Here is a 14,408-nt window from a genome sequence, read left to right on the forward strand (position 1 = left end):
TCTTTACTGATTAGTGAATCAGTATTGCAATACTTGCAAGACTCAAAACTATAATGAAGAGTTCCTTTATGATCGCATGTTTTCACCGACTCAGACCTCCCTAGGGGGAAAAAATGGACAGAATCATTTAATGTTCCTAAGTAAAAAGGAAGGGGTTTTTTTTTCACCCATAAAACTTGAGAATTAATCTTTGGAACAGAAGGGTTTGTGAAGAGGGTATGCGCATACATAAGTATGTGCACGTGTATACCAGAACTACATTAAGGATACATAGTCAAGCACTAAAGAGCTAGAGAAAGTCAGAATTAAAGTTATCAGTATAACTTTCTGTCATGTTCTCTCCCTTTTTGCTAATTATTTAGCACCATTATCACATTCAGTTTTTTTCTGCATGACATCTTCATTCAGCTTACAACAATCACTGAATGGATAGCTGTTCAATATTTCCTTTTATCCTCACTATTCAGTGAGTGGCACATGAGTTAATTATCCTATGTCGTAGAAATCCTGCATTTGAGCTTTTCGATGATGCTCTTATTGTAGTGTACTAGGTCTTCCAAAACAATAGTAAATACATTTTCACCATGTTCCTCCTGTGTCTAACAGGTACCTTACTTTATACTATATGTTGAAGAGCTTAGCTACGAAAGTATTTAATACTCTACAGCATGTAATAGGTATGTCCACACTGTCCTAGGAAAATTCACCCTAAGGACCAGATTCACTGTCCATTCAGACAGCAAGCCTGGAAGCACAACGCCAGGTGCAGCCAGAGGATGCCTCCGCATCACACAGAAGACTGCATACTTGACCATGGGGTTAGCACCCACTGAAGCAGACCACTTTAAATGGGATCTTACATTTGGAACTGCGAGGGACTGTTGAACAACTTTACTGGAGTTTTTCACAAAAGGGATGCCAAAAAAAGATATCACGATATTCCAAGGACAAGAAGTCAATAACATTTTAGGGGGAGCAGTGTGTTGGGAGGGCAGTCTCTTTCTCTCTCTCTAATTACAAAGACCTGCTCTATGAGACTTCATCTACCTCTAAATGGTGCAAGGACCCTAGGACTACCTAATGCTACACAAGCATTCTTGCAGACACTTCCCTTCGATATTTACAGAACCCTTTGACACCACGCAGGCCTAGCAATGCTGATGAGCTAGGGACAGGTAAGAAGGAGCAAACTCTGCCTCCATCCATACTTCTTCTTCCCCACTTCTGTTATGGAGAGGAGGAAGCAACATCTGAATTTTACAGTGGAAGCTGGGGTACAGAGCATGTACAGAGGAGTGCACAAGAGCACTGCAGTACCACATTAATATGAATGAGTAATAACTTGCACACCTTCAGAATCACCACATGACTGTGGTGTTGGCACATCACCCATCACAACACCAATAGAGCTTTAATTTCAGTATCAGCGCCTAATGATGCTGCAATGTACCAATTTGGTCTACACTTTTTGTAGCAGCTATCCTGTACTTACTTTGGAAGAAGGAAAATTCAATGATGAAATGTAACTTTCATGTACTTTTCCTAAAGCTGCCTTAGTCTTACATGGAGTTTTTAGCTGGGGAGAAAAGGGAGTATGGAGGGAGTATGGAGGGAGAGCATGCAGCAATCCTTCATATCCATGTGCATCTATAGCAAAAAGCAGAGAGAACCTTCCTCAAAACAGGTAACAGAGTTCTTCAGCAAACAAAGAACAGTACTAGTCTTCCCTTCTGCACATGCTTCACTCATGGAAAAATTGGTATTGGAAGTTTAAATCTCTCTTGCTAGCTTGCGTGAGCTGCATTTCCCCAGCAGATTATCCCTGATCTCACTGCCCTTGGCAGCATTAGAGGGGTCACATTTTTACACGGCTGAACTACTTGAACAATTTCTTCAAAGTAGAAAATAAAAACATTCTTCCCTTCAAAGCAGCCATGCCTGCTTTTTTCTTTATTCTGTTTGTTCAGTTTTTCTTTTTAAGTAAATAAACATTTGTATTCATTGCAAGAAAAATAAATTCCACTCCATTACAAGTATCCCCATTTCATTTACAGCACCAACAGCTGAAAATGAGGTATTTCACATGCATCTTAACTTCCCCTCTAAGTGCAACCCCTATATGATTTTCTCCTCAGCAAAAGTTCCAATTGTATTTGGCAGGCATGGAGCAGGGAGTGACATTTCTGATTATCTTCTGGCAAACCTTGAAGAGTTGCCGTGTCCTCTTTCCCAGTTCCCAGAAGAGAACCGGTGCAGTAAACACCAGCTTCTTAGGTACTGCAAGTAGTGACACCAGAAGTGTTTGCAAAGGTCACCTAGCAGAATGCATTCCTGCCATCTTTCCCATATATCCAAGTGGTTGTTATGAACTACTTATAGCACAGTCTGCTTATACGTGCTAGAGAGAATCCAAACTGCATGTTATAGCTCTCATTCAGCCAGACTTTAAGTGCTTTGCTGTAGTTAGATAAGGTTTACTAATAGAGTATACTAATATACTAATAGAGTACAGAGAAGCCTAAGTGTATTGCTAATATATGGTAACCTAAAACTTACTCAATCTTTTTATATGGTCAAAATTTGGAACTAGAGCCTTTCTCAGACCCTAGAAAGATTGGACTGTCATTCTTGAATACCTTCCTTTTTTGAAACATGTATTCTCATACAAGTCCAATAAAGGATATTACCTACAACATTGAGTCAACTTTTCTTATTTTTTGTTTCCTAGACAGGGTAATATGATTATCAGTACTATCTCCTGAAATTCACATTCAAATGTAATAACAGCTGAACCTTTGCCATGGAGACCAAAGTATTGTGAAGGTTTATGTGTACAGTTCTCGAGAAGATATTAAAATGTAGTCAATAAACTCATCCAGCAGAGAAAGACTGTGAAGGAAAGAGCAATGATAGGTCTCTAAGAATCCAGAAGGTCTAGCTCTTCTCAGAAAAAAAGGTAGAACAGATTCCTTTGTGGGAAATCTAAATTAGTTAAATCATCTGAGACATACTGCACTCATACCCTCATTCAGTAAGAAATGTACTGAAGTTACCATGGGCCTTTCCACTCTGTGCCAAAAGCCTGTTCCTGCCAAATATATTTGCCCCGTTTTCCCGTCCATCTCATACCACTACCCAGGTCCATTCCTCTTTGCCCTTTCACAGTTTTTCTGCCCATGCCCCTGTACCTGCCAGACCCAAGCCTCCCTCTGTTTCAAGGAAGAAGCTGCTTTGCATTCTGCCCAGCCATCCTCAGAGGCATACTGTCACTTCTGTGATACCTGTTCCTGTACACCGCACTGCCATGGCCAAGAGCAGTAACTGCAAAGAAAGTCTTACCAAGGCGCACGCACCAGGACTGAACAGTGTTCCCTAGCCTAGAAGTGAAGACCAACAAAGAGGTGGAACATGTTCACTGTAAATGGAGTCTGTGGAAGAAATTAGCTGCCTGATGGGTTGCTACTGAACATATGTAAACTGATTTCTCAGAGTAACTTGACTATGCTCAGATTTGTTTTCATGAAAGCAATGGAAGACATATATCTCATACATGGGAAACTTCCATTCGAGGTTTTTTTTTTCTAATACCTGGACATTCCAGAGTTTCTTCTCTCTCACAAATACCCCCAATTGGACTGTTTCTTTCTTTTATGCTACAGCACAATGTATTTTTCTCCAGCACCTTTCTCAGAAATGCCAGAAATGGACTTGCACAAAAAAGAATGAGTCTGGCAGACCCACGGCCTGAAAAACTTCAGCCCCTAAGTTTAGCAAAGTTTTAAGTTACTCTAATTGGAGGTGTTGGGCATTCTAAACCAGAAGCCATGCTACCAGCTCCAAGTAATGTATTTTTTAATGCCCCAACATAAGAAATAGCATAAACTATTAAGAACAAAAGAAAAACTGAAGTAAAATGGCCAGATTTTGCCCTTGTAAGCAACAAGTCAATGTGGCTTACCTCAGTGGGCTGTAAAATTATAAATGAGGGAAGAATTACCTGAAGTTTAAGCTCCATTTTCAGACTTTCACCTCTTTTGGCTGCCTGCCTTTGAGAGTCTACATCTCTGAAACAGCCTCCCTGATGTATTGTTTCCTGAAAACAAAGAATACCAAAAGGCAAGCATAATTATTTTCATTGTTGGATGCTTGAAACAAACAGTAGGAGACATAAATTATGAGAAGACCTACAAGCCTGTAACTGATAAGGAATAATGAACTACTGTAAAGACAGAGAAAAATTGAAGTGCAAAGGCATATAACATTTTACACATTAATAATGTAATCAAACTTTCCAAGATCACAGATCTTTCTCATATTTTAAAAAATGAATCATAATATCTTGCCTTAGGACATATTTTATCTGGACCATTTCATCTACCCTCATTACCAGATGACTGTAGGCAGCAGTCCTTCTACTAATTGACTTGTTAAACCTTAAAATACCTAAACTGTTTTTTAGCTCTGCCCTGTAGAAAGTCCAATACTCACAGCTAAAAACAGTTCATTATCAGTTTTCAAAAGTATGTGTGAGTTTTAAGTAGCATTTGGGGCTTATCATTAGCAATAACACTCAAAAGGCTAAATATACCCTGGAACATCATGAACTAGCATTATAGTTGCTATTGGAGATCATTCTGTAAAACACAATTCCATTTTACCTTTCTTTAGCCCCAATAAAGCATTGCAAGGGTCTCCAGAGACTCAAAAGGATAACAATACGACCTTATTTTACAAAGTTGATAGCTGCAAACCCTTCTCAGATGCACTGGCTTTTCCCTGTAGATTAAGGGTTAAGAATATTTCAGTGCTTGTGGACTATTTTCCTAGTAACATATTCATTTTTATGCACACGTTTATCTTATGGGCCTAACAGAACAACCATTATCTTTGTAAGAATTTTGGGAAAAAAGAGCTCAAATCTTGGTGGTTGTTGTTTTTTGTTGTTGTTGCTAGGAAAGACTGGTATACAGAGTAGATTATTTAGATCAAGGTCATTGGAATTGGTGGGATAATTTTGTTTTCAGTGGGATGAAGACTTCACCCATATTCAACAAAGCATCATTTCAAGACTAAAAAGCCAAAGATCCAAAATAAAGACCCACACTGTCAAATTGCAAATAATCTTTCATTTTAACCAGAGAAACCTAATTAACCCTACTAATCACATATACCTAGACTGTCACTCCAAATCCTTCTTCATCCAAGTGTCGCCCAGACACTTGGTCTGAAGTCTGTGGGTCATGTGCAACCCTCGTTTCTTGAAATTATATTTATTACATCAGCATATCTATACTAGAAGCCAGTAATGTACTGGGGCAGGAGGAGGGGAAAGAAAGGACATTGCATGTCCCTGTGGCGGTCTCTCAGTTGAGGAATGCAGGTTAAGTAAACTGCAGATTTGTACAGATTATGGCAAACCTATCTGCCACATCCCAACCTCAGAGGTTCTGCCACAGTCATGTTAGCATCAGGGTGATAAAGAAAGGAGGACAAAAAAAAAGCAAGTTATAAATAAAGGCTGCAGGAACTGACTTTGTGATGCATGAGATCACTTATTGCTTGACTTTCCAGAATGAGCTGGTTAGGCAGACTATCACAAAAAAAAAAAGAAGACAGCCAGCAACTTCCCACCTTTAAATTGGCTATACAGACAAGCTAACATGGTCCATCACAAAATTCCTCAGTATCTCCAAAAATGGGCACAAATATAGACCCACAGCTCTACCAAATGAGATGCTTATTTAAAAACATTTCCTGGCTGCAGCCTCTAAGTGCATGCAGCCTGGAACATGCCTGCAATCCCCTTGTTGAACATCTGGTGCACAGATGGATTGGAACAGTAAACACATTCAAACCATACTCCATGCATTTACCTCCCCAAAGTGACTGATGCCCAGATTTTCAGGAGGACTCTGTACCTGATCTCCTTCATTTCTCACAAAACATTGTTGAGTTCTAAGTACTTCTGAAAAATCTTGACCAAGCTTACCGGTTGCCTTAACGTTCACTAACTAGCAATCCTTACTACTCTTGTTATTAACAGTAAATGAGTAGTCTGACACTGCTGGGCAAGTAGATTGCAGCCCTGCACAGTTATGAAAGTATCTGAGTAATCTCAGCAGTACGTGCTAGCTCTGATGTGTTGTTTTTTAAAGTGCTGTTATAGTTCACTGCATGTTTAATTTTTCATAGTTTATAAATTTATAACCATTGCTGTTTGTAGTGCAGGAAAGTCTAGAATCAGAAGGTCGATACTGTATTATTTTAAGGTCTAACCCACAAATGATTTCTTCTGTGGTGTCTGCTAGCGACTAGAGTTCAGGAAGCCTGTAGAGTTTTCTGAGGAGAAATAACCCTTGTTTTGTGAGTGGTCAATGCATTCATCATGAATTCTGCAGTCAGTCTCAGATCTAGGGCAGAAGCTCAAAAGTCCAATCTCCCAGCTATCAATGAAAAATACACCAGGCCCACAGTCAGCAAGATTCGAACCATACGCAATACAAAATGAGTAAAACATCCATGATACCAGAAGAATTAGTATTGACAATACTGTAGCATTGGGGTGCTCATGACCCATTAACCTGATGTTAATCTTGAGCCCTGCTCTGCACTAGCATTTCGGCCTACTTGTGTGTCAACCTCACTTTGAGACACTCAGACTTGCAGCTGTGTTTCTGCCTCCACTGCCTTTGCTCTTATCCCTTTTCTCAAAGGAAGGATGGTGACACCTGTGCAGCCTCTCTGCTCTAGCAGTGGAACAAGCTGAAAACAAGCTGTTTTCCACATTGCCTCCCTCTGGTTGGTGACACAGCACTCTTTCTCCAAGGGACGAGGTAGAACAGAGTAGGGGGTGTTGTGTATGCAGGTCGGGGGCCCAGGGGAGAGAGAAGACATCCTGGGGCACCGAGCTGTTCTGTGGGAGGAGGGGCCATACCCCAGAGGGAGAGGAGCTTGATTCCTGAGTGAAGCTTGCTTGCATGGAAGACCTTGCTCCAGGGAAGAAGTTGCAGCATAGGGACCCCAGCACCCAACTGGGTGACAACCTCTACACAAAACAAAGTCTACGGTGATAGGTTCTCAGATCAGCCAGGCTCCAACAGTGACTACACGTCTTTAGCGACAACTAGGGAAAACATGTTGCTTGTTTTTGAATGGAACTTTGACAGAAGACAGCTGGATCTGCAACATGTCACATACTCAACTTTAGCCAAACAGATATATCATTATTCAGAAAATTAAATTGCACAAACAACGATCAACAAAGAAGACACCCCTACTAAGATTCTTCTACCCATAGTAAAGCAACAAAGGGCATTAAGCATTTGCACCTACATCCACAACCACATACTCTTCAGCCACATGAGGCATTTTGAATGAGATTTACACACTGTGCATATGCTCAGTCCTTAAACAAGGTCCTAGATTGTCTATTTCCTCACTTTGGCACAACAGAGATACCACTGCAGCCACAGCAGTATCACTGGATTTGCTCTCCTGCACAGCACATCACTTCTCCCACAGGGCAGCTGGTTTGTTCTTTGCCTTCAAAGACATTCTGCCTTGGCAGACACGCAGCAGAGCCAGACCATGTGGCCTCTGCTGCTGCTTGCTTGTTTGCTGCTCTGTCATTTACCAGCAACATTTCACTGGATCAGGCCCAAAGTATGACAAAGGCTGACTGAAAGAAGACAACCACAGACAGAGGAGGCCATTTCCCAGTTAGGCCCAGGAAGAACAAGATCTCCCCCCTCTTAAGACTACTGCACTCTGCAAATTAACCATTTCTACACCACAGATCAGCTGGGCTTCTTTCTGTACCAGTGTACAATTCGTGGTAAAGAGCAATCAGTTTTCTTAAAACCGTATTGATTAATAGTAGGAGCACAGAAATTAGACAAAGGCATTTTAGAAGAGAAGTCTGTATTCTGTGTCTGTCTTCTCTTATTATTGCTTAATGATAGCATAGGTCAGCCTGACTTCTTCAGATGGACAGCAGAGGACTGCCTCAGTCTGAACAGCTAATAGCTTTCTCTTTTGAAAAGAGAGAATCTCTTTTTAGTCATCCAGAGTGTCTTTATTCCTATCAGTTTGAGAACTTCCTCTGCCTTCAGGCTTCTTCTCTATTCCTGTTTGTTTTCCCAACAGTCTTGATATAATATTGCTGTATAGTTACTGTCCCTCTGACTTGTTAATATGCCTTGTCCATAAGACAGAGCAGTTCCACGTCTGTAATATGTTGTATTCTGCAAACACAGATGGAAGGTTATGCTATAGAGACAGATGCAATAAGGTTAATTCACTTTGGAGTGGCTTGAGGTTTAAGGCACAACAATTCCATCAAAATAAGTTAACGCAGAGTTGGATCAAAGGCAAGATACACCTTCAAGTTTACACATGAACAAATGACTGTTTAAAAATACCAATTTGCATAGGCTGAAATTTAAAGATTAAGAAATTATTTATTCAAAGAATACATACTTAGAATAACAAAAATAGAGAAATGAAGATTCTCCAAATATTCTAGAAAACAAGGAGACCAGACACTAAAACTTGTGTCTATTTCCAGCATTTCATTTATTTTGTGTATATGGTACACAAACAAATAAATGTACATATTGAATGTAGTTGCACTGCATACAGATGATTTCCTCTCTCAGGAATGTTTTGGATATAGTTATGTTCAGCTCTCTGGGAGGACTTTATAATGTCTTCTTTCAAGAACAGCTGTTTACATTGCTCTTATAAGACCCATTCCTGCCATTGTTCATGAATTCATTAGGACTACTCACCTGTACAATCACATGGTACAGTCTCAGCCTTACCAGTCTCTTAGGTAAATAAAGGAGAGATGAGGCAAGACAGAAACAACACAATACACTATTGTATGAACATGAGTCCTGTTGTGATAATGTGAAGGGAGCACAGAAAGGTTATGCATACACCACTCCACACGCAGCAACTGTCTGAGATGCACATACTACCAGACTTATCTAGGCCTGTGCACAACAGGACAAAAACTTTTAACAAACAGTTAAATATGACAAAAAGACAAGTTTTCACTTGAACACTTAAAGGTTATGCTGTATCTTTCAAAATATGCTATACTTTGAAAACTATACACTTCCACTGACTGGGATTGCTTTATCCAGAAGTACGGTAATGTATCTTAGCAACAGTGGCAAGGGGGAAGACTTACTGTACTGTAAAAGAATTAAAACAAAATGTATATAGCTGCTCACTGTTATAAATATATCCCTACCACTCTGAGGGGGTGTTCAATTATACTCCTGATTACTTTTCACATTTCCTTTTTCAAAAGGGCAGGAGCATTTCTCTAGTTTTCAGCTCACTCATGAAGAAACCTAACCTTTTCATTCCCTTTTAGCTTCACCTATGACTAGACAGGCCTTACAGCATAACCTGTTACTATCCCTCTTACATTAGAAAAAAACATTACTGTAGAACCCCAGAGATAACCTCTTCTGGTGAGCAACGGTGCCACTCCCTCACATATTCAGCTGTCATCACTCTAAAGCAGTGTTTTCCAGCTCCATGCTCTAGAGTAGGTGAGACTAAGCACACCAGGACTGGAATATTTCACTCTCCTACTTGTCAGAAAAGTAAAAAGCTTCCTGTGGCCAGGGGGGTTTGCGCAGCTTCACATTTTACTAGTAGGTGTAGTTTCCTACATGTAAAACATTCTTCTGAGTGTAAACTTCATCTATGCCCTCTCAAGTCCTCAGTCAGGACAATTCTGTTGCCACCCACAGCAGAGCAGGGCTAAGAGCACTCCAGTCTGTTTCTCCCTATGGAGAGCTCTGCAGGCAGCAGGGAAAATGGCAGGGACCACGTCCACTTCGTGCTGTGCATGCACGGGAAAGCACTGAACTACACCAGAGGCACTGAAATGATGTAAAGGAGAAGTTACACAGAGAGGGGAAGGGTTCCAGAATCTGAGTCACAACACAGAGGTGACTTACTGAAAATATCAGTGAAAAAAAAGTGAAAACTCCTTCCCCCCCCCCCCCTTTCCTTTCAGCAGGGGCAGGGAAGCTCTGATTTCTCTTTAATGGAAAATAGCCTCACCTTAGTACCTTTCCAGCAAATAGCTTGCTCACTCTCCCCAGGAGTGAGCAACAGTACTGTCTGCCTCCTAGGGATACATCATTTAATGCATGTGAAACACTTGGAAATGTTTTGGGAGGCATCATATTGAGGAAAAGAGGGAACCCTTGCTGTTTTCTATGGCAGGGGAGAGCTCTCCTTCCCAGTCTGTGCAACTTTGAGCAGGTTTATACACAAGAACAGAACAGGTGGTTGCCTAGAACAACAAATTGGTCAGGGGGACCTGACAGCGTGCATGATTTTTGGCTGAACATTTTTCACTTTACGTAGTATAGAGGATGCGGGGGAGACAAGGGAGAAGGGAACAAACAACCCCAAAATGACTCTGCTTGGACTTGTCCAATATTGTTTTTCAAGGGTTTGGGACTGTCTGCTCTATCTAATTATCTGTCTAGCGCTGTCATTACTCCAGAGGTGTAAGGACTGATTCTGTCCTAAGCGCTCCCATCGTTAAAAGCCTCACCGGATTATCATTATTCATTCCGCACGTGATGAAGGCGCTTAAAGCCTCACAGTCTTTCTAATAAACGGATGCCTTTCACGCTTCGCTCTGTTATAGCCTGGCGTTAATACCGAAAATGAATTTCCCCACACAGCCTGCTCCCATACCCGCTCTTCACAACAAACGCCGCCCCTGTTAACACGCCGGCTGCTGTTACCTACACCGCAGCCAGACGCTCCTACGGACACGCGCGGAAGCACCCGAGCAGCCCCGGCTGGCAGCCGCCCAGGGCCGGCTCCCTGCTCAGACACCGGCGCCCTCCCCCTCACTCGTGACACGACCGCGGCTCCGTCCTCCGCCCGGCTGCCTTCAGGCGGGACGAGCCCGGCCGTCCCCCGCCGCCCCCGCTCCCGCCGGGTCCTCAGGTGCTGCCTCACCGAGGCCGACGCAGCGCGGCCCGGGGGAGGATTTCTAGGGGCAACTTCACCGGGGGTGGCGGGTGACCCTGAAAGGCCCCGCCGGGAAGGCGCGCGGCTCCCCTCCCCGCCGCACCCGGAGACGGCGGCGCGGCCCCGCCAGCGCTGAGGGTGGGGGGCCGCCGGGCCTGGGGGCGGAGGGCGCCAAGCCCCGGGGGCTGCCGCTGCCTCGCGGCGCGGCGCCGCGTCCCGCCGCCCTGCCCACGTCCCTTTAAGGCGCTGGGAAACTTTTCCGCCGCCGGCCGCGGCCCGTCACATCCGCTAGCAAGAGTTGCGGGCTGTGCCGCGCCGAGCAAGTTTCTCTGCGAGCCGCGGCAGGAGGGGAGGCTGCGGCGGGCACTGCGGGGAGGAGGGCAACTTCCTCGCTCGGCCCCCGGGCAGGAGGAGCGGCGGGGGCCGCACGCGAGAAACCCGTGCGAGGAGGAGCTCGGCTCGGAGGGGGGCAGATGAAGCTGGGGCGTGGGGAAGCCGCTCCCTCCTTCCTCCTCCTCCTCCTCGGCTGCTCCAGTCCCGCAGCCAGGCAGCCGCTGCCTCCTGCCTGAGCCGCTTGAGTTGGGAAGTGCGTCGCTGCCGCCAGGATGGGCACGTCGCTGGTTGCCCCCAGCCTCCTGCTCCTCCTGGCCGGCGCCGCGGGGTTCTGCCGGGCTCTCTTCTCCCTGCCGCTCCGCGTGTCCCTCCCGGCCGCCCCCGGTGGGTCGCCGTCCGCCCCGGTGCTGCTGAGGCCGGCGAGCAGCAGCCGGCGGCAGCAGGAGCCCCTCGGTGACACGGATGGCTTGGCCTTGGCCTCGGATCCCGGAGGCACCCTCAACTTTTTAGCCATGGTGGATAATCTGCAGGGGGACTCCGGCCGCGGCTACTACCTGGAGATGCTGATCGGGACCCCGCCGCAACCGGTAGGGGCGGGCCGGGGTCGGCGGCCCGGGGACGCCCGGCGGCGAGGCGCGGGGGCGGGGCGCGGGGGCCGTTGAGGGGGGGAGGCGGGCGGGGGAACCGTTAGCGGGGGAGGGGCGGGGTGCCCCAAACTTCTGGTCGGCGGGCGGCCGGCGCTGCCGCTCCCCCAGACGCAACTTTTTCTGGCGGCTCACGGGGTGCTGGCCTCGCGCCTCGGCGGAGTTATTAATTCAGGGCAGGACGCAACTTTTATTAATATCGTCCTTTATCGCGCGGGCTGCTAAATCCTTTAATAAAGTCGAGGTGATTGTGCGCGGGCTCGGCTGGAGCACTCTTCAGAGGGACATGCTACACACACACACACACACACACACACACAATGGTGTGGAGGACTAGAAAGCTCCCCTCACTGTGTCCAGAGCCAAGCAAAGCTGGCTTTCTCTCTCCTTCTCTGGGTTCCCCCCCACCCACTCTGTAAGATGTTGAGCGTGGTGTCTGTGCCGGTGAATTACTTACAGATGTTACACAGGGGAGCCGTGACGGCAAGTTTTAAAGGACCGAGTTAGAGGCTCTTCTTCCTGCGCTCCCTTTTAAGTTCCAGCCGGTATCGTTAGGTGGAGAAAAACAAGGGAAACGACAGAATGTTATATTGTGCGCACGCCATGTGCCGTTGCATAGGTCTCAGTTTTGTTTTGTTTTTTTGTTTTTGTTTTTGGTTGTTTTTTTTTTTGCGTTTTCATTCATTGGCACTTTGTGGGGAAAAAATAATGTTCCCTGGCATGGTAATTGTAAGGAAATCCTGAAGAGCTGGAACTCTTATTTCAAGCTGCTTAATGTCATTTTGATTCGAAGTGAGTTGTGCTGTCAGTCAAAATGATTGTATTTGAGAGTTGTAGTTTGGTTGGTTTATTTTTTTGTTAAGGCTGCTTTGCATTGTGACTGGGTGGTTTGATAGGTACTCCCAGTGCCCCCGTAAAAATCACTCAAAATACTCTTGCTCAGCTAAGCAATTACTAGGCGAAAAGAGTTGCTTCTTTTGAGAGATCCTTATTAACAATACAGAGCCTGTATATGTTTTGAATATCCTTTGCAAAGAGTGTATTTCCCTAAATCTCCTCATTTGTCTTCAGCAGTGTTTCTGAAGTTTTCTAATTGCTCTTTCATCTGTGTCATGAGATGCCACGAGAAGCACTGCTGCCTGCTTGGTGGGGATGACTAGTCAGCTGAGCGGGGATTAGTTTCCTGAGAGCCCTTGGGGCTTTGCGTCAGAACTTCTCATATATTTCTGCAGTTTTGGTCCATGTGTTATTCTCAGTGCATGCGAAAGTCCTTCTGCTTTAGCTCCTCTCTGTAATAAAAAGCTAATGAATCTTCAAATGCCTAGCCAACAGGGACTGTTCAGCTGTTAAATGTTTGGACTTCTGTGAAATCTTTTTTTTTTTTTTTAAACACTTGGATATATAAGAAGAGGATTGGTTACATTATCACTCTAAGTGAAATGCATGACAGTAGGATCAATGCATGTGTTTAAAAAGGTTGCATTGTTTTATGATCAATAAATGTAGTTAAGAAGGCTAACCAGATCTGAAATATCGAGGTGTTGCCCAGTAGCCACAGAGGCCATGAAACAGTTTTTCCTCTGTGGCGTTCACTGCATGTTGGTCTAGTTCTATTAGTGTGGCAGTATGTGTTCTTCATTACTCCAGGGAACATTCAATATTGGCTTCAGCTAGAATCAAGATACCAGATTTGATTGGAGTAATAATCCAATTCAGTATGTCTTAAATTAAAAAATAATTTTAGGTAGAAAAAGTAAATAGAAAGCTTATCATCCCCTTACATGTCGTGGGGGACTCTCAAATAGAAAGAAATGGAAAAGGAAAATTGGGACAGGCTTTTGATAATGTAACTGGAGGTCTAACAGGAGAAATGTGCTGCCCTCAGTGCACTTTGAGACTTCACTTACACTTAACAGCTAGTATTTCTTATATTACAAGTGACATAAGGATTCAGATAAACTTGATTTGATGTTTTTCCATCTGAAAAAAGCTCTAAATGTGGTTGCAAGCTTGTATTATTTTGAACTAGTTCTGAGTTCTTTCAAAGTTAATTATTTAAAAGACCACTACTGGAGTTTAGCACATGTGAAGTTCTGTTCACGTGAGCAGGCCCACCGAGATTGTAAGTAAAGTTATAAACATGTTTGTTTCTGAATTAAAATCTCAGTGTATAGTGACTCAGTACAGTTAAAATTTGGTTTCTACTTTTGATAGAAAGGAATTTGTATCTTGGACCCTGCCCAAAACTGGAAGACTTAAAGATCACCAACATACTTGTTGTTTCTCTGCTTCACAGTAAGTGGTATAAAGTTGCTTGCCACTGCAGGCTGGTTTTATTTGAATCCTTCACAGTGCTGATACTAAAAGCAGGTATCTTGATACTGCCAAGTGTTGGGATCATACTAAACTCTTTGG

The 14,408-nt window shown here is 44.1% G+C and overlaps 1 protein-coding gene across 2 annotated transcripts in view; it reads left to right on the forward strand.

The window, feature by feature from the left end:
• Positions 1-11,198: 11,198 nt before the first annotated feature.
• Positions 11,199-14,408, forward strand: part of BACE2 (beta-secretase 2) — a 56,187-nt gene continuing 52,977 nt past the window's right edge. The window contains exon 1 of one of the 2 annotated variants that reach the window (XM_064525269.1): positions 11,199-11,936. In XM_064525269.1, coding sequence (XP_064381339.1) covers positions 11,622-11,936 — 315 coding nt within the window. In that variant the 5' untranslated portion in view covers positions 11,199-11,621. The remainder of the gene's footprint in view (positions 11,937-14,408) is intronic. The other variant, XM_026121507.2, reaches the window with a different exon arrangement.

Source organism: Dromaius novaehollandiae, chromosome 1, assembly GCF_036370855.1.
Source record: "Dromaius novaehollandiae isolate bDroNov1 chromosome 1, bDroNov1.hap1, whole genome shotgun sequence".
NCBI lineage: Eukaryota > Metazoa > Chordata > Aves > Casuariiformes > Dromaiidae > Dromaius > Dromaius novaehollandiae.